At 43.2% G+C, this 21385-nt stretch overlaps 1 protein-coding gene across 1 annotated transcript in view; it reads left to right on the top strand.

Annotated features, from left to right (window-relative positions):
- Gabrg3 (gamma-aminobutyric acid type A receptor subunit gamma3) overlaps positions 1-21385 on the top strand; it is a 338270-nt gene that overhangs the window by 31274 nt on the left and 285611 nt on the right. Inside the window, exon 3 of the mRNA XM_070043065.1 lies at positions 685-752. Within this exon, the coding sequence (XP_069899166.1) occupies positions 685-752 (68 nt within the window). The remainder of the gene's footprint in view (positions 1-684; positions 753-21385) is intronic.

Below are 21385 nucleotides of genomic sequence, written 5' to 3'. Positions count from 1 at the left end.
AAGTTTCTCTGCTTTGGAACAATATCTAGACAGTTGTGCAATGAATAAATAACCCAATTACCTCATTGATACTGTGTACCTTTATAGCAAAGCATTGGGATTAAATTCCTTAGGCAACGTTGTAAGTTTTGTCTCTTACTTTTGCCATAAAGTCAACTAGTGTTGCAGATACCTTTATAGTCATTTGTCACTGGCAACTTGCAGTTGTAAATGTCTTTTTTTAAAAGAATTTGTCACTTAATAAATACACATAAGAATGGATTCTCTTTTGAGACATTTCAAAGTAAGAAAAGTCAAGTGTGCATTATAAATGCAAGACAAATGCCAGGTGCTTATGGCTCATGCCTGTAATCCTACCTATTCAGAAGACTGAGATTTAAGGATTGAAGTTCAAAGCTAGCCCAACGAACCACCACAAAACTGGAAGTGGTGCTGTGGCCCGAAGTGGTAGAGTGCTAGCCTTGAGCGAAAGAGCTTGGGGACAGTGCCCAGGCCCAGAGTTCAAGCCCCATGACCGACCAGAAATAAAAAAAAAAAAGCAAGACAAGCCCCCAAGAAAAATTCTACCCATAGGATTCCAACACAGGCTTGCTATCTGAGTGCCTGAGTCCCTGGGACATTGAACTGTGCCCTCTTCTTTCTCTGCAGCACGAAGTACTAACCTACGTCTGTTTTTCTCCACAGTAAAGCCAACGGTGATTGATGTGGACATTTATGTGAACAGCATTGGGCCGGTGTCATCCATAAACATGGTAGGAAGTGATTTCATTTTTTTTCTGGTCTGTGGTTGCTGTATCTCATCTTGGTTATAACCTCACTGCTGATTTCTGTTTGGGATTTATCATACAGGCTTAACACAAATCACTTCTTCAAATCTGAAGGAATTATGGGTATTTCAAATGAAATGGTATTGAAGATGATTTTTTTTTTAATTCGCCAGCTGTTTGAGACGTTGCTTCTGATGATAGGGAACACCCACCTCCCATCCCTACCTTCTACACAAGTATTCACAACATGTGAATTCTCAGGGTTTTTGTTTTTTTTTCCAGTCAAGGGGCTTGAACTCAGGGCCTGGGCGCTGTCCCTGAGCTCTTACGCTCAAGGCTAGCACTTTACCACTTTGAGCCACAGCTCCACTTCCGGTTTTCTGGTGGTTCATTGGAGATAAGAGTCTCATGGACTTTCCTGCCCAGGCTAGTTTTGAATCTTGATCCTCAGATCTCAGCCTCCTGTAATCCTAGGATGACAGGTGTGAGCCATTGGCACCTGGCTCCACTGGGATTTATTTTTTATTTTATTAGTAGCTATGCAGCCATTGGATTTATCTGACCTCATTAGTATTAGGGATGAATATAAAAGACAATTGAAATTCATTACTTTTAGTTCCCTTTTCCTCATTTCAAAATTCAAGAGCTCGGCTTTGTTGTGTTTCTCAGGAAAGGATCCAGGATTTTCAGCTTCCTCTCTCATCTTCAATTTGGAGGGTAAATCGACTCCTATTGGTTCATTTCTTTCTTTCAGGAGAAAGGATGGGATCAAATAGGTACTTTCCCTGACGAGAGGGTTTCCACAGTTATACAATAACACTGAGCTCCAAACAAGTCTTCCCTCATGCAAAATGGCTTATGAGCAACTTATTAATGACTTATTAGTAAGTGCTGATATGTAAGAATGTGTTTAACACCAGCTCATATGGCTGCAAGGAGTGATGTATAAGATTCCCAGAGTAATTCTGGTAGCCCCAGATAATATCACAAATGACCACCCCCCTTCCCAGTGCACATCCCCATATGTTAGTGCCTGATTTTTGGGGGTTCGGGGATATGTGAAATTCAGTAGAGAATTTTCCAAATGCTAGCTGACATGATATCTTCAAATCACAGTGTTCTGGTGATAGAAATAACCTCTCCAAAATTAGTAGCAAGATTGTTTCTTTTCACTGCCAGGTTTTTAAAGTATTTTTTTAAAAAATCAATGTAGGAGTAAAATTATATTTATGGGGGACTTCCTTAAAAAAAAAACCTCAGGATTTGGATGGAGCTGAGTGAAGAATGTATCCTTAGTTTGCATGAGGTCCTGGATTCCATTTCCACTACCAAACAATAAAACCTCAGAACAAGAAGAACAAAACAATGTCCATGGCACCCATAAAACCACCCAAAGAGGTGAAATGAATAATAAAGGAAAATTAGTTACATAGCCTACAATCAATCAAATTGTGGTTGCAATACTTTTTTTTTTCTTTTTGTGCCAGTCCTGGGGCTTGAACTCAAGGCCTGGCATTGTCCCTGAGCTAAAGGCTAAAAGCTAGAACTCTACCACTTGAGCCACAACTCCACCTCTGGCTTTTTGGTGGGTAATTGGAGATAAAAGTCTCATGGACATTTCAGCTCTGACTGGTTTTGAACCACAATCCTCAGATCTCAGCCTTCTGAGTAGCTAGGAATATAGGCAAGAGACACTAGTTTGTATTCCTTTTTTTTTTTTTTAAATAATGTTTATTTGGTTGCCTCTGCCAAGAAAATGACAGCTTTAGTATAATGTAAGAATACTAAGCCAGGCTCCGGTGACTCACACCTGTAGTCTTAGCTACTCAAGAGGCTGAAATCTGAGGATTGCAGTTCAAAGCCAGCCAGGGTAGGAATATCTAGAGACTCTTCTCTCCAATTAACCACCAGAAATATGGAAGTAGAACTGTGGCTCAAAGTGATAGAGCACTAGCTTTGAGCACAAAAACTCAAGGATAACACCCAGGCCCTGAATTCAAGCCCCAGGACTGACAGAAACAAACAAACAGAAGTCGCTTACTTTTTGCTTCTTTTTGTGTTTTGTTTTTTTTTCCTGCTTACCTTTGTGCCAGAGCATTTTTATCTAGCATCCTCTGTCTAACACTAAAAGAAAAAGTATTTCTGGAGCTGTTTAGCTTTAAAATTATTTCAGTAAAAGGGCATTGCATTAATATATCTCCGTATTTACATAGATTCTTATTCCTGATCTATTTTGTGTTCACGTTCTAGCATTGCTATTTAACTATTGTTAGGAATTTCTATGTGGGAATCCCATTTGCCAGAGGGAGGAAGAGGCTAAAGACAGTGCCACCCTCTCACGCCCCTCCCTCTCCCCCCAGGCGGTGAGGATTCCTCTAGGGGTCAGCTTCCTTCTTGGGGAAGTGACAGGAACAACACAGAGGGTTTCACTGAGATTATCCCCATCCAGAATGACTGACGGGGCGGATGTATGCTGGCCTTTGGTTAAAAGCAGGATGATATTCAGATCTAACTTCCACATAAGCAAGTGAATATGAGTTCTTTGTCTGAGCCTGAATTACGTCACTTAACATAATTTTTTTCTAGGTTTATCTATTTCCCTGCAAATGATGTAATGTTCTTTTGATGGATGGGTAACATTCATTTCTCTATCTATCTCTATCTGTCTGTCTGTCTGTCTGTATCTATCTATCTATCTGTCTGTCTGTCTGTCTGTCTGTCTATCTATCTATTTATCTATCTATCTATCTATCTATCTCACATCATATTTTCTTGACTTATTCATCTATTGAGGGACATCTAGATATTTTCCTTAACTTGGCTATGGTGAATAGTACAGCAATGCACATGGTTGTGCAAGTCTCTTTACTGTACCCTGACTTTTAATCTTTTGTATAAATCATATACGCAAACAATACAATCTTATGAATATATACATGTATATATATGTCCCATATTTACTAAAATATGATATCTGCAAAGAAGTATTCCAGGGGTTGAACGCCTTCGAACAACTTAGTGTTTAACACAATGAATAGCAGGAAGCTAGAAATTTCTAGTTAGTGTCCAGGGAAGGAGAGGTCAAGGGGAGGGGAAAGATGGGTGGATGCAGTGAAAATACTTACTGCACGTGTGTGAAAATGGAGCTAAGTAAATTGAGGGAATGGGGGGGCAGGGGGGGGTGGAGAAGGATGAATAGGATGACCTTGATCGAGATGCATTGTGCTCATCAACTGACACGTCACACTGAAATCCTTTTGTACAAAGCTACTGACAGATAATTTTTAAGAATGAGTTAACATCTAGTAATTCTGGAAAAGAAAAATTTGTCTCACATGGAAAAACAAAAAACACAAACAAAAACAGGATGCCAGTGTGTGGGGCCTGGCGGGGGGAGGAGGGCGGCTAGTTTGGTGATTTTTTTCTGGCCTGCAGGTGGATGGACCCTGTCTGCCAGGTTAGGGCCTTCAAACGCTGGTGGAGATACAAGTGCTGTCTTTTGGCTTGCCCCGGACTTATTCTTACACTTCCAAAGCATGGAACCCCACCACCTCCAGAAATATGTGCCAAGCGTATTTTATGAGAGTGGCTTCTGGTTATATGCGGTGGACAGTGGGGCTTTAAATAGGGAACTCAGGCCCTGGCATGCTAGGGTAAAAGATGACCTTGACAAAATGACCTGAAGCATCGTCAGCCCTGGGAGGCCAAATGACCATCTGTGGGGCTTCAGGCGTGTGAACATCCTGAATAACATAACATACCCAGAAAGCCATCACTGGAAACCAAAGCTTTTTTCAATTAATTTCTTTGTTTTAATAGTTTGTCCTGAAGCCAGGCTTCGGTGGCTCACACTTGTATTCCTAGCTACTCAGGAGGTTGAGATCTGAGGCTCTAAGATACAACCCAGCCCGGGCAGGAAAGTCCATGAGACTTGTATCTCCAATTAAACAGCAAAAAGCTGGAAGTGGAGCTGTGGTTTAAGTGGTAGAGCTTCAGCCTTGAGTGAAAAAGCTAAGGGACACCATCCAGGCCCTGGGTTCAAGCCTTAGCACCCAAAAACAAACATGAAAAGAAAAAAAAAAAAAAGGAATCACTCCACGTATCATATAATTCCATTGAGTCTGCTTATTTATTTTTATTTTTTTTAATTCCTAGACTCTGTCTCTAGTGTAGTTAAAAACTATATACTAATTTGTGGGGCTTCCTATACTATAATTATGAGATACCCAAGCTGTCTTCAAGCCTACAGCAGAGTAACTGAACCACAGCAAACCTTTTATTCCGGAAATAGTGACATGTTTAGTTTTAGTTCTCAGCAGAGTTAAAGCTCTATCTTCTTACAACCAGTTTCTTGAAGAAGCAATCCCATACATACATTAACTCATCTCATTTTTGTTTTGTTTTGTTTTGTTTTTAAACACAGGAGGCAGGCAAGAGGTTGTTTAAAATACCATTTGCTAAACATTAAATGCTGAAACACTCCATTCCTCTGTGGTCTGGGGGGATATCCCCAGTCTTTCCTTGTCTATTCATTCAACATTTTCAGCTGGTTATTTCTGGTTTTCGCTTATAATCTTATCTACTTGGGAAGGATGAGATTTGAAGATGGAGGTTCAAAGCCAGCCTGGGCCAAAATAAAAGGCCGTGGGTACAGTTCTGAGCCTGGTTATCTTTGCTCAGTATGCCATTTTCCAGGTTTTCTTGCAAATGGTATAAGTTCATTCTTCCTGATGGTTGCATAAAATTCCAATGTATGTGTGTAAACATTATTATTACTATTATATCACTTTTTGTGCTGGTCCTGGGGTTTGAACTCAGGGCCTGGGTACTGTCCCTGAGCTGGTCTGCTTATAGCTCATTCTCTACCACTTAAGCTTCTTCCAGCTTTTGTGGTGCTTCATTGTAGATAAAAGTCTCCAAGACTTTCTTTCCTAAGCTGACTTTGAGCTATGATCCTCATATCTCAGACTGTGTGGTAGGTACTTTTTTTTAATGGGGGTGGGGAGGGAGAGAATCCATTCTTCTGTGGTAGGGCATCTTGGCTGTTGCCGTAATTTGGTTATTGTGAACAGTGCTTCGGTGCACAGGGGTGTGTAGGTGCCTTCCCATGAGGCCCTTGCTACTATCATCTTAAGCTACTGCTCTGGCTTACGGAGCTGAGGCACAGGAAGCTCATGCCATATTTGAAAGAGCATGGATCTGGAAAAGAAAAAGCAACAGCATTCTTTCTTTTCATCTCTGAATAAACAAGGGGCCAGGGTGAATTCGGCTAAAGAACGTGTCTCAGATATGGAACAAAGGAACTCCAAATTTCCATTGTGTTGCCTCTTTTCTTTGTCCTCTGAGGGTCTTGGAACTTGCCACTATTTTATACCAAAATGCCACCAGAGATGTTACCCAGTGAAGATGGGCAACCGTCGTACCAGGCATAAATGGCTGTGAACTTTTCGGCAGTGTTAGAACCCGGAGCAAATCCACACTGACTAAACACCTGACCTTCGTTAGCCATCATCTCATACATTAGCTTCTTCAGAAACATGAATAGCATCTTCTTTTTCTTTTCGTTCTGAATCTTTCCACTTGGGTTGAGTATTTCACAATGGATATTCAGCATTCTTCACCGCAGAAGCTACATTATGAGCCTCTGAAAAGAACATCTTTATGTCACATAAAAAGGTTTTTTTGTTGTGGTGGGTTTTTTTTTTTCCTGAAAGGTAAAAGGTGTGGGATGAGCCTTCTCCTGAGAGCATCTAATGTCTCTCATCTCACTCTGATGAAGATACTCCCAGAAGCCTTTGCGCAGCCCCTCCTCTGTGGAGGCTGGATGATAAGCTAGCTGCGCACCAGCAGCGAGATTGGTGTAGGCAGGAGAGGTGTTCTGTGCTGAGGCATGTCACAGGGGAGGAAGGGCCATTACCCAGTCCTAATGGTGTCTGATTGCCCACATTCTGTAGGGGAATCCTCCTGTGGCATTGTGTAGGATGTCACAGGAGGTGTGTTTGGAGTTATGAAATGCCAGGGTGAGAAGCAGTGAGCTTCTGAAAGGACACAGAGGCATTGGGCTGGGCCAGAGGCTGTGAACTTGGGAAATGGTGATGAAATGCATGTAGGCCTTAAGCCATGGGAGAAGTTGAGGGCGACACAAGCCCTAGAAGCGATCATGAAGCTGGATCAATCTTCCTGAGCAGCCACAGCATGCTGGGTGTTCATCCTGGGAGTTGGGAATCTACTGGTGAATGGGATAAAGCAAGCCAGGCTATTTGGAGACATCAGTTCTTTGTAGTGTAACAGGCTGAATGAACAAACTAGCAGTGAGCTATTTCAAACTGACATTTACATGAGGAAAGGTGCAGGCATACCCTCATCAAAGTCTCTTTTTTCTTTTCTTTTCTTCTTTTTTTGGTGTGCCATTCCTGGGGTTTGAACTCACAACTCTAATACTGTCCCTGAGCTCTCTTACTCAAGGCTAGCACTCTATCACTTGAACCACAGCTGTACTCTGGCTTTTTTTTTTTGAGAGGGGGGAGGGAAGGTGGTCATTAATTGGAGATGCAAGGCTTTCCTGCTCAGGCTGGCTTCTAATCATGATCCTCAAATCTCAGCTTCCTGATTAGCTAGGATGACAGGTGTGAGCCACTGGCACTCAGCCAAGAAATTTTGTTGTTTGTTTTGTTTTTAACATGGGATGTGGGGAGGAGAAGAGGATGGTGGAGCTTGGATGTGAGAGTTCATGGTTGCTAGGACACTGAGTCTTTGCAAGCTAGGATATTTGCATTTGCTTCTTGGCTCATTGCACAATAGGTAATGGTGCAGGCGGACCAGGTAAGGGACAGAAAAGACAAGTTGTCTCAGTTCCTTGTGGGATGTAATGACGTCTAGGATGCCTGCCCATGGAGCTGTCTGTAGCCTGAATATGTGACCGGCCCCCAGACTACATGCATGGTAGAAGGTATTTGGAACCAGGGTCTTTCCAGATGCAGTGTGTAACCCTGAGGTCACATTAGCTCAGATGGACCCTATGCCATCTGACTGGGGTCTGAATGGAAGGACTCAGATATACACACAGAAAGAAGGCCAGAAGAAACGGAAAGGAAGGCACAGAGGAGAAGCCCCTCCAAGACAGAAAGAGTGCCACAGATTGGTAGAAATACACCAAAAGCTAGAGGATAGAGGTCAGGCAAAGGTTCATTCTCACAGCCCGCAGGGAGGAAAAAAAACCCACAACAACCCTGCCAGGACCTTGATCTTGGACTTTCAGCCTCCACAACTATGACGTGTGATGCCAGCAGCACAGACTTGGCCTAATTTTAGGAGTTTTTGTCAGTGACTGGCCTCTGACTGGTCTAGGAGGCCGCCTGCTCCCTCCTCAGGCCTCCGGATCCCAGCTGTGTTGTGAGCTTTTTGCGTAGTGGTTTGGGAGTGTGTGAAGTGTGTCAGTCAGATCTTCAACCGTTGCTGTGGATCTCCAGTCTCAGAACAACCACGTCTCAGTCAATTCGGGCTGCTGTGACAAAATAGTAAGGTATTCTACTGTACTCTGGGCGCTGATGGCTCTTGTCTGTGATCCTAGCTCCTCAGGAGATGGAGATCTGAAGATCATGGTTCAAAGCTCAGCCTGGACAAGAAAGTCCATGAGACTCTTATCTCCAAGGGACCAGCAATAAGTTGGAAGCAGAGCTGTGGCTTCAAGTATATAACCCAGGCTCTGAGTTCAAGCCCTAGTGCTGGCAAAACAAACAAACAAACAAACAAACAAACACACACAAAGGAGCCTTTCAAAGTACGGATACACCAAATCCACTGTCTAATCAACTCTTAGTGAAATGCAGTATTTAGCAAGCTTGCCTGACAGCTGACAAGAGAACCAGAGTTGTTGTTTTCTTTTGTTTTTGTTTTGTGGGGGTATTTTTTGTGCTAGCTTTTCTGTTGTTATTGTTGCTGTCAGTGGTGGAGCTGAACTCTGGGCTTGGGCACTGTCCCTCACCTCTTCAGCTCAAGGCTAGCGCTCTACCACAGCGCCACTTCTGGTTTTTTCTGCTTATGTGGTGCTGAGGAATCGAACCCAGGGCCTCATGCATGCAAGGCAAGCGCTCTACCACTGAGCCACCTTGCCAGCCCTTTTGCGAGCTTTTTGTAATCTCACCAGGTTTAGAAGCTTGCTTTAACTGAAGAGCACTTGTTCCTTAGCTTTGTCCCTCAAGATTGGTACTCTGCCACTTGAGCCATAGTTCTCCTTCTGGTGTTTTCGTGGTGACTGAAGAGGAGAATCTCATGGACTCTCGTGCCCAGCCTGGCTTCAAATCTCGATCCTCAGATCTCAGCCTCTTGAGTAGCTCGGATTACAGGTGTGAGACCTGGCTTTTTACTGATTTAGTTTATTTTATTGTTGTATTTTAGATGTTTACAGAGAAGGTTCTGGGGGGTGGTCAGGTCCTTGAGATTTCAGGAGCAGGTTCCCGCGCCATCCCCCTGTGTGGGTGAGCATTTCATCCAGTCTTCAACCTGTTTTGTGTGTTTGTGTTACTACAAACACACAAACACAGGATGTCCCCGAACCTAAAGTCCTCCCACTTCTGCGTCCCAAGTGCCGATTACCAACAAAATACCACCACCACACCTGGCTTGATTTTCTAATACTGGAGAAACTCTCGAATTTTCCTAACAATAATTAATTGTCCAAATGATCTGCAATCACTTGCCCTTTGTTCCTTGGCTGTCTAATCGGCCTCAACCTTCTCCGTCATCATACCACAGTCTAAAGATAGATTTGTCCTTGGAACTGTACAAGAAATTAAAATGAGTTTGCGTTATCAAAGAGAGTATTATAAAGTACCGGTTTGCTTTTATTCTTTCCTTTATTCCCCTTTGCCTGCAGTTATAAGTGAGAGATTGTGAGAAAGGCATTTGAATGAGGAAAGCAATTAAGGTTTGAACATTTGAAAGGAATTTACATGAGATTAAAAAAAAAGATGAAGACGTGAAGTCAATTCCCCTTTAGTCTGAAATTGTTCTCAATAATTGTGTCCTAATGAGATTGTCCAGCAAGACTTTGTGTCTGTGAGGAGGAGGGCTTTGGCTTCTCTGTGGTTTGTCCTGTTTCGGTGACATCTCAAACCTGAGAGAAAAAAAAAAAACTTTCCAATATTTACTATTCAGGGAGCATTTTTGGACTGTATTTATTAAAATCCCTCCAGCCCCACGGATGATGTTGAATGGGCTAAAACTACTGAAAAAAATCCTGGGTGGGCTATGCATTATTATTTTTAATGTTTATTTCTTTTTGTTGTTGTTGTGGTTCATGGGGCTTGAAGTCAGGGCCTGGGAACTGTCTCTGAGTTTCTATCTGCTCAGGGCTAGTGCTCTACCACGTTGAGTCATAGCACCACTTCCTGTTTTCTGGTGGTTCATTGGAGATATTTCTAACACATTCATAAGATGATTTCTTTGTTGCTTTGTATGTCCCTCCCCCACGGTATAACCCCTGCTTTCACTGTATTTGATGTCAGTATAATTTGTGGAGGGGAAGGGAAAAAACAAATAGTTTAAATAGGGATACAGGTGGACCCATTGCAACAATGAGAGTACAAGTCGTTATGTCAAAAACGAACTTTACAACTTTGGTGGTGGGGGGGAGGGTTGGATGGGGGGGTGGGGGGAGGAGAAGATGGGAAGGGGAAACAAAGGAGGAGGCTAAAATGCTTGATGAGAAATTTACTCATTATCTTGCCCATGTAATTGTAATCCTTCTATATAGTATTTTCACAATAAAAAAAAAGAATCTCATGGACTTTCCTGCCTAGGCTGGCTTTGAACTGGGATCCTCAGAGCTTAGTCTCTGGAGTAGCTAGGATGGCAGGCGTGAGCCACCGGTGGCCAGCTCAATGTTTCTTATTTTTTAAATCTTACAATTCTTGGGGGTAGGGGATATAGCTCAATGATTGAACATATGTGAGTTTGAGGCTCTGGGTTTGATCCCCAGCATTGGGAAGAGAAGAGATGGGAAGGGAATAATCATAGAGAGAAAGAGAAACACACAGAAAGAAACAGAGAGACAGAGAGGAGCCAAATCAATCCTTTTATCAAGCACTTATTCCAGTGATGAACAAGCCATTTGAGGTTACGATATTTATGGCAGATCTCTCCCGATTATCACCACCTACACTTGCCACCATCCAACCTTGTTGCACATGAACTTCAGAGGACACATCAAAACTGCAACGGCTATGGGCATAGGACCCGATCTATGGTTACAGATGTGTGTACAATTTAGATCTAACTTAATTTGTGTGACATAATTTTTTCCCTGGTCTATTCATTTCCCTGCAAATGGCGTAGTATCATTCTTCCTGATGGATGAGTAAAAGTCCATTATGAATCTAATAATATAATGTACTATGTATCCATGTATCCATAAGGATATATGTTTACATATATGCATTTTTATAGAATTCAATTCTGTGCAATTGCACTAACCAAAGTATGGACTATGCAGGGGAAGATTGCACTTCTGTAACCGGTTTGTTCAACAAAATGACAGCTGGACTGTGTGTTGTCCTGGAGGGGTGTGGCCAAGGGGATGGGGGGAGGGGAGGTAGGGGAGGACGCAGACCAATAGAGTGAAGACAATCATCCTGTTTAATATATGTGAAAATGGAGCCATGTAACTTGAGGAGATGGAATTGAGAGCAGCAAGACCATAGCTCAGACTTCTCTGTAGGGCTTTTAGCTGTAGAAGGGACAGGTGCTCTGCCAAAGGCTGTTCCTTAATGGTGGTGCTTATTATTATTGTTGTTGTTGTTATTATTATTGTTGTTGGCAGTACTTAGTTTTGAACTTGGGGCCTTGTGCTTGCTAGAGAGGTATCCTATCACGAGCTATACCTCTAACCTTTATCCTTCCTTCTTCCTTCTTCCTTCCTTCCTTCCTTCCTTTCTTCCTTTCTCCCTTCTTTCCTTCCTTCCTTCTCTCTCTTCTTCCTCCCGCCCCTCCCTCCTTCCCTGAGCTTTTGTGCTCAAGGCTGGTACTCTACCACTCAAGCCATAGCTCCACTTCTGGCTTTTTGGTAGTTAACTGGACATAAGAGTGATAGAGACTTCCTTGAGTGGTCTAACTTCAAACTTTGATCCAAAAGAAACGAACTCATGCCAGACACCAGTGGCTCATGTCTACAGTCCTAGCTATTCAGGAGGCTGAGATCTGAGGATCATGGTTCAAAGCCAACCCTGGCAGAAAAGTCCCCAAGAGGGTCTTATCTCCAATGAACCACTCAAAAACCAGAAGTGGCATTGTGGCTCAAGTGGTAGAGTGCTAGCCTTGAGTACAAAGAGGCTCAGGGACAGTGCCCAGGCCCTGAGTTCAAGCCCCAATACACACACACACACACACACACACACACACACACACACACACACACACAGAAAGGACTGCCCAAGTCAAAGGTTTTGGCTCCATTTCTTTCTTGTTATATTTATTTTATTATTAAAATCCTCTTTGGGGACTCCACTTGGAGACCCAGCATCAGTGACAGACAAAAGAAGATAATGCCTTTGGTGGGGACCATCTGGTATCGGTGGCTTACTCAGCTAGTTGTTGCATAATTTTTCATCTTGGTTTCCCATCCAGAGATAAACCACCACACATTCATCTTAATTCCCACGCGGTGAGTATCTTCATGAGGGAACATTTTGACCAAATGTTGTCTGTATTCAGTGTGACTTTCCAGTCTTAATGGTTCCAAGATTGTTGGCATTATCAAGCAGTAAGTTAGGTAAGTCAGCCGTGTCACAAGCATGGGGCTCAGGATTGTCTGTGGTACATAGGGATGGCACCTTTATTATGGTGATTCCTGGTCACTGTCACGGAGTGATTATAATAACCTGGCCATGCAGGAGCCTGGAGAGCATATCACAATTAATTACGAAAGTAAACTACGTAGACAGGCTTGTGGCTTACACCTGTAATCCTAGCTACCCAGTAAGAGCTGAGATCTGTGGATGGCAGTGGGAAGCCAGCCCAAGGTGGAAAAGTCTCTGAGACTCTCCAAAGAGCCAGCAAAACAAAAGCCAGAAGTAGAGGTGTGGCTCAAGTTATAAAGCACCTGCTTGGAGTGAAAAAGTTTAGCCAAGGGTTTGAGGTCCTGAGTTCAAGCCTCAATACTGGCATGTGTGCGTGCACACATACCCCAAATAGGTCTTCTTGATGTTCTGATGAACATGTACTTTGTTTCATACTAGCATTGTATTGTTTGAGTAGGTTGGAGAGAATTTAAAGTCTTTAGCAATGCACAGTTTTAAGTGTTTCAAACCTATGCCTCACAGACATCTTAAAAGCCACCGGCTTTTAGCTTTGGAGAGTCTCCGCCTTGGAGACACGAGATGCCAATGAGATTGTACTTGCTCTTGGGCTGGTCTGGGAGCACTGTTAAGAATCTTATTATTATTATTTTTTATTGTGTGCCAATATTGGGGCTCAAGATGGATTACCTCTGTCTGGGAGAGAGACTTTAATTGTGCCTTTTATCTTTATTTGGATCTATTAGATTTTAATTGCAAGACATTTGCTAAATGTGTCCCAGTCCCGGATAAGAAGTTAACTTGTGGAATAACTGAATTACGGAAAATGAGAGCAGGGGCGTCTGAGCAGTTGTATTGGGAACGGCATGTTTGCATCTGTTGATCTTACCAGAGTGGTACCCTGGGTCAGGAAAGCTGCTGTGGCTCAGGCTGGGGACTGAGTTCTGCATCCTGTTTCCTTTGTCCTGTGGGGGGCGCTGGAGGGCAGGAGAAGGCCCAGAGGGCCTGCTTTCCTCAGAGGTAGGATTTATGTTGCTCATGGGGTCTACACCCTGGGGAAAACATGGGTCCCAACCTCTTCCTAAAAGGTATCACCCTAATTTCTAATCTCTGTCCCCTTTCACTGGGTGGCTACTAGAATCTCTAGAGAAACAATTTTTTTAAAAATTGTTTTTTCTTTGTGCCAGTTCTGGGGCTTGAACTCAGGGTCTAGGTGCTGTCCCTGAGCTTCTTTTGCTCTAACCATTTGTGGTTAGTGACACTAGTTTAGATAAGAGTCTCATAGGTTTTCCTCTCTAGGCTGGCTTTGAACTTTGAGCTTCAGATCTCAGCCTCCTGAGTAGCTAGGTTGACAGGTGTGAGCCATCAGTGCCTAGCTAGAAAAAAAACAAAAACAAAAAATCCCCAAAAACATGCTCTGGCCTGGCTGCTGCCTGGATCGGGAGAGCCTGGTGTGTTCCTGTTTCCACAGGGACTATAGGCAGGGTCTCTGGGAATCCTACTTTTCTCCCTTCTCCCACCTAGTTCGAGTTCAGAAGAACAAGGGTTTCTAACTGTGTGAAATGCTCAGGCAGGTTTCAGTCCCCAGAGCTTGCTATCCCCGCTAATCGTACAACATTGTAAAAAGCATAGCATCAGTCAGCTCCTGCCAAGGGAGAGCGGGGGCCTCGAATTTCTTCTGAATGGCCAGCTGAAATCTGCCTCTAATATAAGTCCCTCCCTGGAGAGGCAAGGAGTTAACTAACTACTAGGATATGTTTTTTTTTTTTCTTTTGGTCATTCATTGGGGTTTGAACTCTGGGCCTGGATACATGTCCCTGAGCTCTTCAGATCAAGGCAAGTGCTCTACTACTTGAGACATAGTGCCACTTCCAGTGTTTTGAGTGGCTTAAGAGTCTCATGGACTTTCCTGCCCAGGGTGGCTTTGAACCTCAATCCTCAGATCTCAGCCTCCTGAGTAGCTAGAATTATAGGAATGAGTCACCAGCGCCTGGTATGTTTTTTTTTTATTTTTTATTTTTTAATGGCAAATGACAAATCGAATGTGTGCATTTAGCAAAAAAAAAAAAAAAAATTCAGGAGCAATGACTCATAAGAGTCATTTCTGGTTCGCTCAACTTCCTGTGTCTGACACATCCGCAATGCCACAGACTCTCAAATGATGAGTCTTAGAAAGACCGTGGGCAGCCAGGCGCTAGTTGCCCATGCTTGTCATCCTAGCTACTCAGGAGGCTGAGATCTGAGGATTGTGGTTCAAAGCCAGCCCAGGCAGAAGAGTCCCTGTGACACTCTTATCTCCAACAAACCACTCAAAAACTGGCAGTGGTGATGTGGCTCAAGAGAGTGCTAGTCTTGAGCATAAAAGCTAAGGGACAGTATCCAGGCCCTGAGTTCAAGCCCCACAACTGACAAAAAAAAAAAAGAAAGCAGAGAAAAGAAAGACTGGGAGGGCATGGGAATGTTTGAGGGATGTGTCCTTCTGCATGATGTTCTTAGGCCTCTGTGTAGAATACCCCTTGTGCCTATCACATGCAAAATGTGACATTATTTTAAGGTAAAGTCAGAATGGACAGACTCACTGAAACTGACATCCTGAGAGTGCATAGCATTCATATAATTCAGGACGTGTGTGTGTGTGTGCGCGCGCGTGCGCGCGTGCATTACTAGGGCTTGAACTCAGGATCTTGGGGCTGTCCCTGAGCTTTTCTGCTCAAAGCTAGCACCCTACTACTTCAGCCACAGTTCTCTTCCCAGCTATTTGATGGTTCGTTGAAGGTAAGAGTCTCATGGACTTTTCTGCCCGGGCTGGCTTTGAACCGCAAGTGACATTTTCCATTCAACATAGAAAAGGCCTAGAAGACATCTCAGTGGCAAAGCGATAATTTTCCTCCCATGGCCAGAATAAAAGTCATTGTATTCAGCTTCCGCTGCAAGACCAGGAAGACCTTGGCTTCTCACTGCAGCCTTCCTTCCATGGTGACTGAGTGTGTAAGATCAGTCAGGAAACGGTTCATTTATTCACGCTCAGGATGAGCTGTTTCCTAGAGCCAAAGGAACCATGCAGACCATGTGCCCTGGCTGTAGAGCCAGCCTTGGTGTAAGAATTCCTGGCTTCCGGATTCCCAGGATGCCTCTTGGGTGGGAACCCACAGGGGAATAAAACACAGGAAATCCGGTATCCCCACTTCCTCCTCCCCACTCCCCTCCCAGCCCGGAAGTCCAATTGTTCAAGTTGTACTTGTTTCCAGGCAAATTATTATTGGCCATTGGGATGAGGGTAAGTAAACACTTGGAGAAGATACTTTTTTCCAATTTTAGTTTAATGAGTGACAGGCTCAACAGGGGTCTGAGTCATCTGTTTCTCAATTGAGAGAAACCTGTTGAACAGGAAGTGAACCATGTCCTGCTCACTCAGAAGCTGAGTGTCTCTGGAGGTTGGGAAATTGATGTAAGGATTAGCCACTTTCTGCCTACAGTCTGATTGCTCTGTGTGTGTGTGTGTATGTGTGTGTAGGTACTAGGGCTTGAACTCAGGGCCTTGCACGCTTGTGTAGATTTTTTGATCTAGCCTTGCATGCTTGTGTAGATTTTTTGATCTATAGCATTCTACCATTTGAGCCACAGCTCTACTTCTGGCTTTTGGCTGGTTCACTGGAGATAAGATTCCTATGGATTTCTCTGTCCACTCTGCCTTTGGATGGCAATCCTCAGATCTCACTTTTCTAAGTGGTTTGGGATGATAGGTGTGAGCCATTGGCACCCTTCTCTGATGACTGTTTTGATCTACTGCTACCCACGAAGGCCCTTTTGTCACCTTTGTTACGAAGGAAATGGAATCGGTATGTTCGAGTGGACCTCGGTTCTCTGTGTTTCTCACTGTGCCAACGGCCAAGATTTGGGCAGAGCTTGCTGCCCATCACCTGATGAGGAGATACAGGAAGTGGTAGAGCCTGTGCGCAATGCAATCCTGGAGGATGTGATGTTCAGTGAAATAAGCCCCACACAGCAAGACAACACCATACGATCTCACTTATCTGTGGAATCTAAAAAACTTTCCTTAGGAAGTTGAGAACACAGTAATGATTTCTGGGAGCTGGGAGGCTGGGGATCAGAGGAGATGAGGAGATACTGACCTTGGGGTACAAATTATAGTTAGGTAGGAGGAATAAGTTCTGGTGTTGTATTGCACAGTCAGGTGAATATAGATAGCAACAATATATTAATATATTAATAGATAGCAACGATATATTAATATATTAATAGATAGCAATGATATATCAATACTTCAAAATAGTTAAGAAGAAATGATTTTTTTAATGTGTCAGTTCTGGGCCTGAGCATTGTCCCTGAGCTGTTTTACACTTAAGCCATACCTTCACTTCCAGCTTTTTGGTGGTTAATTGCAGATAGGAGTCTGATGGACTTTCCTGCCTGGGGTTGGCTTTGAACCATCATCCTCAGATCTCAGCCTCTTGAGTAGCTAGGATTACATTTGTGAGCCACCAGTCTCTGGCTGAAGAAATGTTTTTGAAAGTACTTATCATAAAGAAATTATATATATATATATATATATTTAAAGTTGGAGGTGACATTACTTCATTTGATTATTGCATAATGTATACATATATCTAAACCTAACAGTGAACCCAAAAAATATATGTAATTATCGTGTGTCAATCAAAAAATAACAGACAAAGATAAGCATAAAAATCAATTTGCCATATTGGAACGCAGTATCAACCATCTCATAAACCATTAGAGGTTACAAATGTGTTGCATGAATAAATATTCTGAAGCTCTTGAGACTAATCCTGTCTCTGAGAATCCAGAATGGTTATTGAATTCATCAAAACTGACAAGTCATTAACACTTAGTCTATAAATACTTCATGTAAGTAAAGTTGCTTCTTACCTGTTTGTATTGCTTTGTTTATTCATTCATTTATGTGTGTGTGCACACACATGCACTCATACACACACACATTCAGGTACTGGGTTTAAACTTCAGTGTCAAGCTTGGTGACTTGATGGATGCAGAAATTCCTCATATAAGAATTCCAAGGTTGTAGGGCACCTGTGGCTCACACCTGTAATCCTAGCTACTCAGGAGGCTGAGATATGAGGATCTGGTTCACAAAGTCAGCCTGGGCAGGAAAGACTGTGAGACTCTTAACTCCAACAAACCACTCAGAAAACCAGAAGTGGTGCTGTGGCTCAAGCGGTAGAGCGCTAGCCTTGAACTGAAGAGCTCAGGGACAGTGGCCAGGCCCACAACTAACCAAAACATAAAAAGAATTCCAAGGTGGACTTTTCTGGCTCATAGCCTTCTTTAGTATCCTCAGTTATTCAGGGAGAAGGATCGACCCTGTCATGCATTCCCAAACTCTTAAGTTCCTCCGTGTTATCTTGCTAGCTAGGCAGATATCCTTTAAGCACAGTTTCTTTTACAGGCCACTGGATGGATCTCTGTCCAAGAGACGGAAGTTACTCCACAGCCTTTGAGTCCAGGAAACAAGGTGTCATGTGACTGACACCCCCTCCCACCGGCAACTCTGCAATTACACAAAGTGCTACAAACAGATGTCTCTCTGCTATGAGGTTTATGCCAGCAGCTAACCCTATGTTCGTTACTAGACTGTTATGTGGACCTGTAATTTCTAAATTGCTACTGATAATTGTGATAGCTTTCATTTCAGTTGGACAATTTAGGTCAGAACATTCGGAGTCAAGATGGATTTCCACATAGAGGCTGGATTTCCATTTTGTAACATTTGTTTTTGTTGTTGGTGGTGGTGGTGGTTGGGAGGCTTGAACTCTAGGCCTGGGTGCTGTCTCTGAGCTCTTCAGCTCAAGGCGAGCACTCTTAACACTTGAGCCACTGTACCTCTTTCAGTTTTCTGAGTGATTTATTGGATATCAGAGTCTCACAGACTTTCCTGCCCCGGCTGGCTTTGAACCCCAATCCTCAGATCTCAGCCCCCTGAGTAGCTAGGATTATAGGCATGAGCCACCGGTGTCCAGCTTCCTTTTTTTTTTTTTTTTTTTTTTTTTTAACAGTTTCTAAACCCAAAGTCTTCCGACCTTCCACCTGTCCCGGCCCTCACCACAGAGAAGTTATTTCCCAGTTTGGGAGTAGCAGTATATACAAGGGATTGAGTCACCTAAAAAGGCTGAATCCTTTCCACCCCTATTCTCAGAAGCACCATTTTCCAGCCAATAGGAAGCTTCGTTGGTGGAAGTATGTCTGATGACTTTCAGGCTATTATTCAGATCTATTATGAAAGTAATGCCAACAGGAGCTCATGAGTAAAATGAACTCTACATTATTTTTGGATCTCCCGAAGACGTTGGGTAGAGGTTCGTTCTAGTGACTAGTCTAAACAACGAAAGACTAAAAAGTGTATTGACAATATCTGGATATACCAAATACTCTTTTTTTTTCTTTCTTTTTACCCTGTTAAAGAAATGTAAAGGCCTTTGGGAAATATAATTTTCCATTTCTACTTTAAGGGTCCAAGAGAGGAGACATAAGCCTTTTCAAGGCTGTAGTCTTGATATGAGTATAAATTATGGGTGACCAAGCTGGGTACCAGTGGCTCACACCTGTGATCCTAACTATGCAGCAGGCTGAGATCTGAGGATCCTGAGTTAAAGCCAGCCTGGGCCAGAAAGTCCATGAGACTCTTAGGCCCAATTAACTACCAGAAAGCCAGAAGTGGCGCTGTGGCTCGAGTGGTAGAATGCTTGCCTTGCATGCATGAGGCCCTGGGTTCGATTCTTCTGCACCACATAAACAGAAAAAGCTGGAAGTGGCGCTGTGGCTCAAGTGGTAGAACACTGGCTTTGAGTGAAAAAGCTCAGGGACATCACCTGGGCCTCAAGTTCAAGCCCATGACCACCCCTCCCCCCTATAAAAAAAAAAAGAAAAGATGAGTGACTGAGCCTATGTTTCTCCTCAGTGTCTGAAGGTGTAGTTAGATGATTGTACCACCAGGTGGCACCACAAAGAATGGAAATGTCTGCACTAATCACTGGGTCCAACAAAGGTTTGCTCTTTTAGCTCCAGTTCCTGTGCTTCATAGTATGGAAACATGGTTGCTTCTAGTACTTTTGCAACATCAAAGCTTACTCAAGAAAAAAAAATGTTTCAATTCCATCACTTTTTTCCCCCATAAATATAAATGGATAGATAATACCACACGAATTGTAACCCTCTTTCTTTCTTTTATTATTTTTTTGTAGCAATGCTATCAAAGTAAATTATCCCCAATAGGGTCAGAAAGCAAATCACTGAGGAACATTGGTATTGACATTGCATTGAGTGAGTACTTTAATGTCCATGATATGAAGTGGGGGTGGGGTGGTGGTTGAAACCCAGTGGCTTTGTGACATTTCTGGTCATCCACTTGCCCAAGAAGAGAGATTTAGGGAGATCTGTGCACACAGTTTTCTACAGATGTAAGCCCTTGTCCTTTTTGGTGGCAGGTAGATCTAGAGTGGTGCCAATCCTCAGCCCTCCCACAGCCTCTCAGTGTGGGTCTCTCTTGGCCTGCTGGCCTCTGAGCATGGTTGGATGCTGCTCTCTACTAAGTCGTGGTGTGCTGTTCAGTAAACTGCAAACAGCCAGTACCTCTGCGACCCCTTAGAACTAACAGACTGTGTCCTAACCACATGTGGCAAAGTACTTCCTGCCCCAGAAGACGCTGCTCAGCTTTGAAAGGTCTTGAGATGTCTTGCAGGTCAGTGGACCCGAGCTTTAATGAACCAGAGCAATGGAATGTTTGTGGAGCTACTCTTCTTTGTCTGCAGTATGATATTCACTTGAGAAACATACTTAAGTAGTTGTAACAAAGAAGTTGTCACGTTGTCAAGCCATGTATGAACACAGTGCATCGGAATCCACGTCACCCCTTGGAGTAGTCCCACCCATCCTACCGCAAACCCAGCCCTTCTCTCACATCTCTTAATTTTGCAGGGTATGCATTGGATTCTGGACTGTATTCTCCTTTGTGGATTAAGAGATGGGTGGAGTGAGGATTAAAAAAAAAATGGTTCTTGATGAATCCCTGTCCCAAAGTAGATTCAGTTATGCGATACCAGGAGTCACATATTAAGAAGTATGTTCAGGGCCAGAGCTGTATCTGGTCAGGACTAATCTTCCTTTGCCAACTCCACTCGGCCAATCTCACTGAATATTTATTTTCATGGCTATAAGCAGCTCAGAGCTCCCTCCTCTCTGTACAAGAAATGATAGCTCAGGTCTAGATGTGTGTGTGTGTGTATTTGTGTGTGTGTGTGTGTGTGTGTGTAATGATAGCTCAGGTCTAGGTATGTGTGTGTGTGTGTGTGTGTGTGTGTGTGTAATGATAGCTCAGGTCTAGGTGTGTGTGTGTAATGATAGCTCAGGTCTAGAGGTGTGTGTGTGTGTGTGTAATGATAGCTCAGGTCTAGGTGTGTGTGTGTGTGTGTGTGTGTGTGTAATGATAGCTCAGGTCTAGGGGTGTGTGTGTGTGTGTGTGTGTGTAATGATAGCTCAGGTCTAGGGGTGTGTGTGTGTGTGTTATGCATTTTTTTAATTTTAATTTTAATTTTTTGTGAACATACTGTACAGCAGGGTTACAATTACATGGGCAAGATAATAAGTACATTATCAAGCATTGCAGCCTCCTCCTTTGTTTACCCTTCACATCCCTTCCCAGGTGCTATGCATTTTTAATGAATATTTTATTATCATAAATATGAAGTACAGAGGGATTACAATTAATGAGTACATTTACAAGTAATGAGTACATTTCCTTTGGTACAGTCCCTTCATTCTCTCCCAGTC

The sequence above is a fragment of the Dipodomys merriami genome, unplaced genomic scaffold, assembly GCF_024711535.1.
Source record: "Dipodomys merriami isolate MVZ:Mamm:240054 unplaced genomic scaffold, mDipMer1.0.p SCAF_33, whole genome shotgun sequence".
In the NCBI taxonomy this organism is placed as follows: Eukaryota; Metazoa; Chordata; class Mammalia; order Rodentia; family Heteromyidae; genus Dipodomys; species Dipodomys merriami.
Note: the sequence above shows the minus strand (reverse complement) of the source record. Positions and strands in the feature narration are given on the sequence as shown.